The sequence below is a fragment of the Xyrauchen texanus genome, chromosome 2 (assembly GCF_025860055.1).
Source record: "Xyrauchen texanus isolate HMW12.3.18 chromosome 2, RBS_HiC_50CHRs, whole genome shotgun sequence".
NCBI classification, from domain to species: domain Eukaryota; kingdom Metazoa; phylum Chordata; class Actinopteri; order Cypriniformes; family Catostomidae; genus Xyrauchen; species Xyrauchen texanus.
Window position 1 is genome coordinate 40,018,279 of NC_068277.1, and position 13,205 is coordinate 40,031,483.

At 37.2% G+C, this 13,205-nt stretch overlaps 1 protein-coding gene across 2 annotated transcripts; it reads right to left on the reverse strand.

The window, feature by feature from the left end:
- Positions 1-312: 312 nt before the first annotated feature.
- Positions 313-8,066, reverse strand: LOC127660811 (zinc finger protein 883-like). Of its 2 annotated transcripts, XM_052151253.1 has the most exons (4): positions 7,589-8,066; positions 7,309-7,500; positions 2,240-2,503; positions 313-2,123 (listed from the first exon to the last, which is right to left on the reverse strand). In XM_052151253.1, the coding sequence occupies exons 1-4, from the start codon at positions 7,647-7,649 to the stop codon at positions 2,014-2,016; spliced, it is 627 nt and encodes a 208-aa protein (XP_052007213.1). In that variant the 5' UTR covers positions 7,650-8,066; the 3' UTR covers positions 313-2,013. The 2 variants fall into 2 exon arrangements, with proteins under 2 accessions (XP_052007213.1, XP_052007204.1); XM_052151244.1 differs by having other exon boundaries at positions 313-2,503.
- Positions 8,067-13,205: the final 5,139 nt, after the last annotated feature.

Here is a 13,205-nt window from a genome sequence, read left to right on the forward strand (position 1 = left end):
TACTTGTTAAGTTCCTGTTCCCCAATCATGTGATGTCCTGTTTTCCCTCCATGTTCATGTGTCTTGCTTTCATTGTTTGATTGCTTTGTTATCAGTTCTAGTTTGTCATTGGTTTTAGTTCATTGACTTGTTATCCCTTGGACCTACAGTGCTGCGATTTTCTTCCAAAATCTTCAATTGTGTTCAGCCGAAGAGAGAAAGTCATACACATCTGGGATGGCATCAGGGTGAGTAAATCAAAGAATTTTCGTCTTTGGAGAAAAATAAAACCTCTGTCAAGATTAATAAATTAATATTTAATTAAGGCAGTAATTAAAACAACTATACATACACCAAATATACACCAAAAATATAATTGTTTTCATTATTACAATACAATATGATCTATTTAGAATATAAATGATAAATACACAAATAAAAACAAATTATTTAATTGATTTTACATTAAAATATTTGATAAAAGCATATACAAATTTGTCCCACCTGCATGAAAACCCTAAAAGTCTATGACCAATTCTTGTTTAAAGAACAAAGAATTTCCCTAGACAGATGAATGAATGATGAATAAGGTACATGATTCCTTACCATCCTCCAAAAGCTTCATTATATGGAGAGTGTAAGACACCAGCAAGATTAAAAGCATCAGTAATCTGTATTTTCACACTAGGGTCTCACAACCAAAACATATAATATATAACATATGCAATTTTAGCATGAAGCTAACATTTTTAAACTGTGCTCAATATGTAGGTACATTAAATGTTTCACCTAAACATTTGTCTTAAGGTGGTTATTTTAATCTTCAGCTTTAGTGTGTATGTAGGAAACAGCTATTTTAGATTTCAAAATTCCTTTAACAAATAGAATAAAATAGATGTAGAACAAGGAGTTCTACAATAGATGGTCTGGCCTCCACATGGATGGCATGGGATTACATGAAGAGACAAAAGCAACTGAGACAGCTTAAATACATCTGTGCAAGTTCTCCAAGATGCTTAGAACAACTCATCTACCAACAACATTGAAAAACTGTGTGCAAGTGTACCTGGGAAAATTGGTGCTGTTTTAAAGGCATAGGGTGGTCACACAAAATATTGATTTCGTTTTTTTTTTTTTTTTTTATATATATATATATTTACTGGACTTTGTATGAAGTTAATTGATCAATTAAAATTATTTATGCCATTATTTTTTTAAAAACATCCTCAAAATGTACAACATTTTTCACAACTGCCTAAAACTTTTGCACAAAACATTTATTTGTGGTGCACTCTCTGGTGTGTTAACAGACTTCGCTTGTCTTTAAAGGTCTTCCCACACTCAGGGCAAGGGAAGGGCCTTTCTCCTGTGTGAGTGCGCTCATGCACTTTGAGTTGTGACGTCTGTTTAAAGCCCATTCCGCAGAAGGAGCAAGGGTACGGCTTTTCTCCTGTATGAACTCTCTGATGTAGTCTAAGCTCTGCAGCCCTCCGGAAGCTCTTGCCACACTCAGAGCAATGATGAGGTCTTGCTTCACTGTGGATATTCAGGTGCATTTTCAGGTCATATGTCCGGCGAAAGCTCTTTCCACATTCTGTACAAGAATAGGGCCTCTCATCCGAGTGAGCACGCTGGTGATTCTTGAGTAAATATAATTGTGTGAAGGCCTTTCCACACTCAGAGCACTGATGGCGCTTCTCACTTCTGTGGCATTGCTGGTGTTCTTTCATTTGACAGAAAGCTCTGAAAGTTTCACTACACACGCTACACCGGAATGGTGTCTCTACTGATTGAGGTGGCTCATGCTCTTTTAGTCTCCTGCTGTCAGTGAATGTCTTTCTGCATACAGTGCATCTATGCGTTTTTTCTCCAGTGTGAATGCGTTGATGTGCAATCAAATTTGCATGTCCCTTGAAGCGCTTCTCACATACGGAGCATGTGTAAGGCCTCTCTCCTGAATGAACACGTTGGTGAACCTTGAGTCCTCCCAGCTGACAGAATTTCTTCCCGCACTCTTTGCACTCATAAGGTTTTTCACCAGTGTGAGTTCGTACATGAACTCGCAATGCCCCAGCTGTAGTAAAACCCTTCCAGCATTGTGTGCATAGGTAAGGTTTCTCTCCGGTATGAACCCTTCTGTGTGCCTGTAGTTCAGAAAGTTGATAGAAACCCTTTTGACACTCAGAGCAGTGATGCATTTTTTCATTTTTATGAAGTTTCCGGTGATTAGAAAAGGATCCTGTTTGAGCAAAACTCTTACCACATTCAGAGCAGTGATACGGTTTTTCTCCTGTGTGAACACGCAGATGCACTTTAAGTTCGCCGGACGTGACGAAGCTCTTGCTGCATTCAGGGCAAACATGAGACCTTACTCCTGAATGAACAAGTTGATGTCTTTTAAAGTGAACTGAGGTTTGGAAGCTTTGTCCACATTTAAAGCAATGGTGACGTGACCTATCAGACAGGACTCCTATTTGTGCTCTCATTCTTGAACATCTCTTTTTCCTTTTACCAATTTCAGATTCTAAGGAGAAAAAATAAACACAATGAGAATGAGTATGTAGCATGCTGCCTTTTAAAATACAGATTAAATCAATTGAAAGAATAGTTCATCTAAAAATTATAATTCTCTCATCATTTACTTATTCTTGTGCTGTCTCAAACTCGTTTTACTTTCTTCTACAGAGCACAAACGAAGATTTTGTGAAAGATATATTTTTTTGACCATAAAATGCAATTCATTGGGTTGCAAACTTTCAAGCTTCTGTAGGGTTTCTTGGTTCAGGTTTGGGGAATGTACAATTAATATTAATGATTGTAATTGATGATTAATCATACGGTTTGAACTAGATAACAATACATTCTAAATTGCCCCAAAACAGGGGTTATATAGCCCAAAAGTCTGCTTCAGATATATATAGATAATTAAACACAACGAAGTATAATTAATTAGGAATATACATCATATGCAGACAGGCTGTATTAATTTTCAGAACACCTTAATGGAATTAACCCGTACCGCAACCAACCAGTTCGTCCAGCAAACCACTTTGCTCGATACTCTTGATCAATTCTCCAGAAGGTTTATTCTTAGTATAAGCTTACTTAATCAAAGCACGTTAACTGACTTTGATAATATCAGCTCGTAGCTTTAGATCGCACATTAAAGAGGCTTTGCTTTATGACCAACAAACACAGACAATCAAGCGTATAATTGGGTTTAATACAAGGAACTAGGATATATCACAAACTTAACAAACGTAGAACACATTTAACAACAAACATTTAACATAGAACAAACAAAGTAAAATAGCAAGGAAAATAAAGAGATTACAGGGATAGCAAACTTGTTACAACAGTTAAACCTTAAGAGCCAGCAAGGGAATTACACACTTTAACGCATTTGAATTTAGATGGAATAATACTTGCAAAATGGACCTTTGTGTCACTGAACAAGACTGCGTGTGTGCGTGAATGTCCTCATTGCATCCGTGAGCTGGAGGATTTCTGTTGGTGCTTCCGGAGCGTGGATCGCTCGTGGGAAGTTCAAAGCATCTTAGGAGTAACGGTTGAAACTGAGAGAGAGTCCTTTCACCCGGAGGATATCGGACTGCTCCAAAAACGTAGAGTGTTGAGCTTTGTCCGAAGACAAGAAAAAGACTGAGATAAACGCCAAATAAAACAAAAGACATGTCTGACGAGAGTTTGAAGAAACAAAACTTGAAGAGGTTCAGAAGAGAAAGCAAGAAAGCAAGAGGACAAGAGAGCAAGAGAGGACAAAGAGACAAGAGCGCGATTCCACACCAGATCCTGACTTTTAAGGTAGGGAGGTCACGCCTCCTTTGGGAGGAATGACCCAATGAGGCTCCTCAGTTTTTGCGCGAGATGGTTCCCTTTGTCTTGTCAAGGCTCGCCATTTACCTAATTTACAACAGGGTCCGGATGTGGTTTGAATCACTCAAAATATGATAAAACATAGCAGAATACATTTTAATGTAACCATATACATACATATATATATATATATATATATATATATATTCAGCTAGGGCGAGTCGTAAGGTTTAATTTGATACCAAGAAAAACTTGTATTTGGTACACTTAAAAGTGAATATATACTCTTAGACTCTTTATATAAGCCCTCAAGAGTTTAACTACACAACTAAACAATCTTAACTAGTTTGATATAACAGCAGAAATACCCAAGCATACGGGAATAAAACATATTTCCTTAAAAATAAGCCATTTCTGGGTTTTAAATGGTAGGAACCTGTGTGTCTAAGATTTTCAGTGTGTAGATGGCGATATCACGAGTGTCTCTGGAGAGGCTCTTTGGGTTGTAAAAACGTCAAGAAAGCATTCTAACTCCCAGACTCGCTGGCGCTACCTGGTGATTTAGATGGGGAGTCACAGTGTGTGGGGGTTTTAGGACCGTTTGTAAAAATGTGTGCATTGCATTCAGAATTAATGAGTTCATGATTTTCCCTTCATACTCTACACTTCATAAAGTACAGGCAGCATAAATGTAATCCATACGACTTGAGTGGTTTAATCCATGTCCATTGACTTTCATTGTATGGACAAAAACACATCATATAGCCTCTGAAAAATACAAGAGACTACATAAGAGTGAGTTAATGATGAGAGAATTAGCATTTTGGGTGAATTATTATTATTATTATTATTCCTTTAAAAACTGACAATTTTTTTTTCAAATTATTCATTTGTTTCTAATCTGATGGTTTAAGGTCAATATTGCAGTGTTTCCCCTGCTAATTTATGAGCGCCACTGCTGAAATGTAACATTGTCCATTAATAATCTTGACGCAACTGAATGCTTGCTAGCCCCAGTCAGCTGCACGCTTCCTACACTTCACGCAGTAGTGATGTTTAGTTTGTGAATACAATCTGTCTTTTTGAAGAATTAATTTTTTTTATAAACAAATCTAACTCCAATCACCTCCGTACACTTGACTCATATTTCTGGTTCACTGACATCTCTCCCTTTTGAAGCCAATGAGCTCTAGTTTGAAGTGTGAGACTGCTTTGACGGACTGACTATAGCGCGAGAAAGTAGCTTTCGAGTGCGGGCTGTGAAGGAGCATATCATTTGTTTGACTCAATGAACGAATACACCCCATTCATTAAACGAAATAGGATCAGAATCTGTTGACTGACTGAATGAGAGGAGGTGGTGTGTCATTCGTTTACTTCGGTAATCTTGTTGAATAAGGAGAGAAAGAGGCTGGGTGAATTATGGTAAAAGTGGCTGATGACTAGGCCTGTCACGATTATTAAATAACCATCTGATTGCAGTTATTTGATCTAACCGTGGTTATTTGAGATAACTACGATTATTGGGTATTCTAATTCCAATAAAATTGTAATGCCCAAATATGGGAATTTTAAGCGCATACAGTATACTTGTCACGATTCCCCGTTGTCTGCTTTCTTTTGTTTCTCCCCTGTCACCTGTCCTGAACTACACTTCCCATAATCCCCTGCCCTCATCACTGCCAGTGTCATTGTTCTCACCTGAGTTTAATTTAATCATCACCCTTGTGTATTTAAGCCCTGTTTTTTGTTCATTTGTTGTCGGTCGTTGTATGTTATGGTTGTCTTTGACTGTGTTCCTGCCGTGCCCTCCGTGGATGTTTCTAGCGTTTATATTTTGTTATCCCCTCGTGTATGTTTTGTTTGTTCCCTGTGTTTTGATTTATTCTGTGTTTTTTTTTGTTTATTTAATAAAGAACTGCATTTAGATCCTCACTCCTTGTCTGAATCGTAACAATACTGTATAAATGCCATGAACGGCGCAATTGTGAGTCATTCGGTTGAACTCCAAGTCAAATATAAACAAACAAATATAAAGCGCTCTAGTTTCACTTTAAATTATCGTGTAATGGCAAATGTTCCTGGAGATGCACACATTATTTCTGTGGAGTGATGATATGATGAAACGAAATCCCCAAGCTTTTGCTTCATGAAAAACAAGGGCATGTGGGTTTAATCAGAGCATTAAAATAACGGGTGAGAGTGAAGAAATGGGCCATGCCTACACTTCAACTGAACTTCGACTGACATGAAAATACTTTTGACACACACATTAATAGTAGTATAGCATGGAAATTCACTGAAAAGCAGCGACTACTAGCTGCTTTAAGTCATTGCTTTCATGTTCTTGATAGATAATAATGATCAAGCTGATGTCTTGCTCAAAGATTTAATAGGTCAGGCCTCAACAAATTTAAACAAGTAACGGGCACTTAAAAAAAAATCTATAAGCATTCAAATCTTAATAAATCATTTGTTTCTAACCACTACTTCTGAGCATATACATTGCATTGCATTGTTACAAAAGAACGAACGACTCGGAACAGATGACTCCAGAGGTGAACTAATCATTTCTGTTTCCTGTGTGTGCATAGCATATACGGCTGTCGCGTGACAAAAGAACGAACGACATGGACCAGATGACACGAGAGGTGAACTAATCTTTCTGTTTCTCATAATTTGTCTTTGGCTGCATTATAATTTTTTCCTTATTGGGACTATAATCAAAGTTTGCGTAAGTAGACGTGTTGGGGGAGATCTGGCTATTGAAAATTTTACATTTTAATTTAATTCTGCTCAAATTATTGAAATGACTTGAATAAAAATTTGGTAATTTTGCTGAACGAGACTCAAAGTTCCAAGTCAGTAAAATGATCCGATCTTCCCATCACTATTAGCCATGATTACCTTAAACTGTATCACAGCTAGCTCAGAGGAATTACTTAAACCCTTAACTCTTCAAGTCACACAATGTTGAATGCAATATGCTGATTTAAAACAGTATAAAACACAGGGCATATTGCGCTTGTGTAACGTGGTTGAATGCAGACACAAACAATAAAAACTGCCAAACGATTTAATAGACCCATAAAAAAAGAGAGACCCATACACAAGAACACACAGTTGAACCAACAGTGTTCCAGAAATATACGAAATCAAAGACAGCGGCCTCATCAATGATATGTGTGAACTGTAAATATATTGGTTTATAGCCAGATCTCTCTCTGTGCTGGTGTGGAGGCAGGTTTGAATCTCTTTAGTTAGATTACTTCAGCATTCTTACTGTGTATGTTGATAAATAACTAGTAAGTCACCATGATTTTGACAATCTGGGAAGCCAGTCTGGTGGTACAAATAATAATATCCACTCTTAAGAAATACTGTCCACATCCCTTAAAGCTGACTTCCCTGCACTCATTTTAGCAGCTAGTAGTAGATCCACGCAAAATGTGATGTTGTTCACTATGGTAGCCTCCATATAAGCATTTACACTACCTTTCTCCGGGACTCCAAACTTGTCCTGTACCATATGCGTGATTCTTGTTTCATGGAGGAATGATTCCTTGTTGGCTGCAGACATGTCAGAGGCTTCCTTAACTTCATCATCTTTATTCAACTCCACACAAATACCAAACACATTGGGTGAAGATGGGCTTGGATTTTGCTCCTCTTCCTTTAACTTAATCACTAGATAAATGAACATGTTATATGAACATATATTTATGCAATAACTTAATAATAACATAATAACACTTGGACAAGAGGTATTACTCACAGTGCTCTTGGCGTCCAGATGGGTTTGTTAGTATCTCGATTGCCTCCAGAAGATACTCCATGTCAGGTTTTACCGTTCATCCGATACATTAATCGAGTCTGAAGCAGGTGTAAACATCTATTGACTGTGGTCTGAAAAGCACCAGTCTCTATCGTTAATCGCTAATACAGTAACTAGCCAATTTAAAATGCAAGCCCCGAAATTACAAGCGAAACTCTTCGTGCTCAGAGCGTTCAGTAACATGATATTTACATACGAGCATATTGTAACACGACATTTCTCAATCAGCTCCAGCCATAGCACATCTACTACGACACTGAGGAAGCCAATGCCAAAACACTTATGGCGTTAAACCCCAACCGAGAACAGAACACCACGATATCACTAACGTCGAGTTGCCTTCGTTAATCTTGAATGTGTAATAAGAACATTAACTTCCTACTTCCGCATTACGGGGTTTTCGGTTTCTCTGCTGGTTCACCACTGCGCTGTTTCAGGTGGAGTGACACAAACAGTCGCTTATATCGTATTACATAGGCCTACTGTCCTAATCAGACAAATGCATTCTGCCTTTATTTGATTCCACTTAACGTGATAGGGGTTGTTTTAAGAAATTATTTAAATGAAACAGATATTTTAAATACTGAAATTGTTCATCAATCGGATAATGTAACGACGACTCACTGTAAAATTACATTGCGCGTGCTAAATGAAAATTATTTTATTTATAATCTGCTTATTCTTCTCGGTACTGTGAACTAATCACATATTTAAAATCACTAAGGCTTTTTAAAAGTGGGGCCAAAGATTTAATCTTAAAATAGGCCTAATAATAATAACTGTAAACGAAATATATATATATATATTTGTTTCCATTTTGTGCCTAACCAGGTGTTGGCGCTATACTTCAATAAGGGATTGCAATTGCACAAAATAATAGGTTCGTTTGAAATTAGCAAGTTCTGCGCAGAACGGATCACCGCATGCCGGTCTGACTTGCTGTGATATCACGGTGACGTTACTGACGTATGCCACAAAAGTCTCGTGAGAGAGGCGGCCGCATGTGGATTTTACCAACAAACTGCAAGCATGATGGGAAACGCTTTCTGACACACAGTTTGATGCTTATTAGATTAAACAACCGTGATGTATCATTTTCTACTAAAAAAATTGCAAGATTTTTTTTTATCACTAATATCTTGTTTTACGTGTATAAATGTGAATATTTCCAACACTCTGACAGTTCGATCTCGAAGGTGTCTGATCCACTATGAGAATTGTCTGACTTCACAGGTCATTTCACTCCTATCCTGACTGCAGCCGCCTACGCTCCCCTTCTTTCAAGGCGAGGTGTTTAGCATCTCAAACGAGCTGTCAACAGTGGGACTATTCTTAATTCTCATGGTGGATCAGACACCTTTGAGATCAAAAACAAATATCGCGGGATTCACGTTCATGCGCTCTTGCTGATAAAGTGGACATAATTACATTTATTTTGCAGCAGGCGACATCCCCAGGATCTGCACTTTTGTTTCCGACTTTGGTGGATTTTCTGTATGGAATGATTTTCCGGACATTATTCAAAAGGAAACTGCAAATTGTATTTGCAATTGCGTTTTCAATTTGTGGACGCATAAAATGTGACATAATCCAAACGCAATTGCAAATCGCGCATTACCGTTTGCATTTTCGTTTAAGCGAACGCACAGTGACTGCCAGATTTCAAATGGAAAAGCAAAGTCCGTTTGTAACTGTGTTTCCCATATCTTACCAGTTTTGGCCCTGTCATATTTAAATAGTAATTTCAATTACCACGTCTGCTTTTTCACTTTCTCAGCGTCGCGTATGTAGCCAGCCAAAACTCAAATGGAATACTAATTCCCTTAGTATTTCCATTGATGCCTTACACGGAAACCTGTCAACCAGGGTCAAGGGTGGGATTATGCTATGGGGCGTGTTTGTCTTGGGAAGTGATGTCACTCACAGTCAGTGAGGTAACTGAACAGGTAACTGAACAGTACAGCAGTGCTTTGTTTCAATGCAAGTATAAAACATTAAATGGAAAATGTACATATTGAGGCATTTACCAGTGCAGCTCGAGTCACACTGGGGGTGATCGCATAAAGGTTAAACCCCCAGACAAAAGCCTGTGTCCTCCGTGAAGAGTAAGCACCCGCTTCTAAAATTACCCTTAATAAAATGAAATAAATAAGTATTAAAATCCAAATGGCAGAGATTAAACATGTTCTAAAATGACCAGTAATACCTGCATAAAAAGAGGGAGCCCAACTCACACAACAGTGTCTAGCATCAACACAAAAAAAATCTGTTTGCAACTGTGGGACTATTCAGCAAAAATGTATCACTTCCTAATTAGCCATGTGACCTTACAACAGATCGTGTGATCCCGGGTGTTAATTGAATGTGCTGCAGCTGTGTTGCATGCCTGCCTGAGTAGATCCCCACAATATAATAGTGCTAGACTATATAAATACATAGGCCATATATATTATATATTAGCTGCTAGACTGCCCCGATACTATTGGACTTTACAACGCTCTGGAGTTATTGGAAATTGGACACAATCCTATGCAGCCACCACTGGAATCAAAATCCATGAATAAATGAATCTGTTATATTAATAAAATGAATGTGAAAATGTATTAGTTCATCGACAACCACAGAACTTGCTATTGTATCTAATTACAGATACAAATTTGATTATTTATATTAAATTATTCTCTTTGTAAAATAAAAACAAATCAATACAATAGCTTATAAAAACATCACCAAAGTGTATTTCAATGCATAGTAAAAACATTAGACATGTATGAAACACATATAGGCCAAACCCAAAATGGCCAAAGCGGTTAATAAAGAATATGAACATTCGCTAAACTGTGGGAAAACGAACTGATTTAGAAAGCAATATTTGTTTTACTGTGAGCAAAAATATCATGCTGTAAAACTATAATGAAAATAGTATGCTGTAAAATCATTATGAACGAATTCTCCTAAAAGTGGGCTCACTTGAACAAAAAAGGGGGCCCCCTTTTAGGAGAATAATTTAATATAAATAATCAAATTTGTATCTGTAATTAGCTACAATAGCAAGTTCTGTGGTTGTTGATGAACTAATACATTTTCACATTCATTAGAATTAAAATTTCGTGTCCTGGTGTTTATTATTAATATAACAGATTCATTTATTCGTGGATTTTGATTCCAGTAGTGGCTGCATAGGATTGTTTCCAATTCGTGTTGTCCAAACATTTCCAATAACTCCAGAGCGTTGTAAAGTCCAAAAGTCAACATGTTTTGAAAAAGGATAGATGTAATAATTTCCAAAATTCACAACATGTTTTTATCTAACGAAATGTTCCGCCTCAATCCATGTTTGTTGGCGTTTAGACTTTCGAAAACATTTTCACTGTGGTGGAAAAAACTTGCTTGACACAAAGCGAGGCACGCTCCTTCCGGGGCAGTCTTGCAGCTAATATATAATATATAGGCCTATGTATTTATATAGTCTAGCACTATTATATATTACAAAAAAAGATTGTATTATGTAGGACTATCTGCGTTCGCTTGGCGCTCCATTTGATCCATATTATTGTATTTTATTCAATACATTTTTAGGGTGATGACGCCATAAAATATGATGACAGACATTAGAAGCTTCATTCTAAAACCTCAATAGAAGTTTCGAATGTAAATATGACATGACATTTTGGTACAGTCTAGTATGAACGGTCAGAATGACCACTATGGCCATTCTAGTAGTTATAGACTTCCGGTAGTTCTCGTGTAATTAGTGTCCTTTGGAAGATCAAAGCGTGTCTCAGCCATGACAGTATTACAAATGTCATAGACAGTAATGTCTTTGTATTGAAGGCCAAGTTTAAAATATATCTCTATATATTGTCTCAGACCCAAAGTAAAATAAAACCGGATTAAACTTGAAAGGCAGGACATGTTTACTTCCATGCAATCCAGCTAAAATAGAGCTCCTGGCAGGATTTTGAGGGATCTCAATATTTTTTTTAATGAAAAATTGTCTCGTAATTCTGAGATAATTAAGTCGTTAATTCAGAAAAACAGAGTAGATTTTTTTCTCTCAAGTGAATGCAATATGCTTCCGTAGGACATAACACAATGCATACAAACATAATGTTGCATATGTGAGCACGCACAGACATATGAACCCTTTTGTGTTCTTGTATTGTTAAATGTGTCTAGACTTTGATTTATAGTGACTTCCACATCCTACTTAAGCCCATATCTTATTTCATATATGGGATGTATTTGTTGTATTTATTTTATTAATTATAAATCTTAAACTCAATACTCTGTCATTTTTGTTTTAAATTTATAAGCCTAACCAGGGACAGGGGTTGCAAATTAGTCATGGCTAGAAACATGTAAGCGTGGCATCTACTTTGTAGGCCTATTCTTTATAAAGCAATGTTCTATGCATTTGTCCCTGTCAAATAAACATTAAAATAAATACAAAATAAATAAAGAGGTGATGCCCTGAACAGACGCCGGTTTATTTGATCTTGACCGTCGACTGTGAGTGACGTCTCTTCCCAAGACAAACACGCCCCATAGCATAATCCCACCCTTGACCCTGTTTGACAGGTTTCCGTGTAAGGCATCAATGGAAATACTAAGGGAATTAGTATTCCATTTGAGTTTTGGCTGGCTACATACGCGACGCTGAGAAAGTGAAAAAGCAGATGGTAATTGAAATTGCTATTTAAATATGACAGGGCCAAAACTCGTAAGATATGGGAAACACAGTTACAAACGGACTTTGCTTTTCCATTTGAAATCTGGCAGTCACTGTGCGTTCGCTTAAACGAAAATGCAAACGGTAATGCGCGATTTGCAATTGCGTTTGGATTATGTCACATTTTATGCGTCCACAAATTGAAAACGCAATTGCAAATACAATTTGCAATTCCTTTTGAATAATGTCCGGAAAATCATTCCATATTTCTGCCTTCTTCTCCAGGTCACCCAAGCGAATCACCGTGCTTGACCAAGTGGTTGCCCATAAACATGTACAATACGGTGAAACTTCCACAGTCACGCTGTAAACATTGTGTACGAGCACAAGGATGACCTCCTAAAGAATTTCTAGGCCATCAGAGACTCTTTTATTACTTTGATCCCGCTACTGTCAGAAGGCTTAGTGAGTATGCTTGAATTCGAGTCTTTCTGTTTTTACTAGCAGTGTTCCACAAAATCATGCCAAATGTAGACATGTTGTTCGACCCTGTCTGCAATAAAGCACTTGTCCAGAGGTTCACAGACAGCATGCTAACGATCAGGTAAATAACTATATTTACTATTGGCTGATAAAGCTGTTATTGTTAGAAAGATGAGTTGTTCACTTCCAGCAGTCTGCAAAAGCTTAAATGTGCCTTGCCATCAAAGTGAATGATTGTTGTCATAGAGCACATCACTTTATTTTTTATTTATTAACTTTATTTTTTGGACCAGGGCCTCCAATAAACTTCAATTGGTTAAAAATACAGCAGGAAGAGTGCTATCGAGAACCAAGAAATAGAATAATAGTAGCCCCATAATATCATCATTACATTGTCTACCT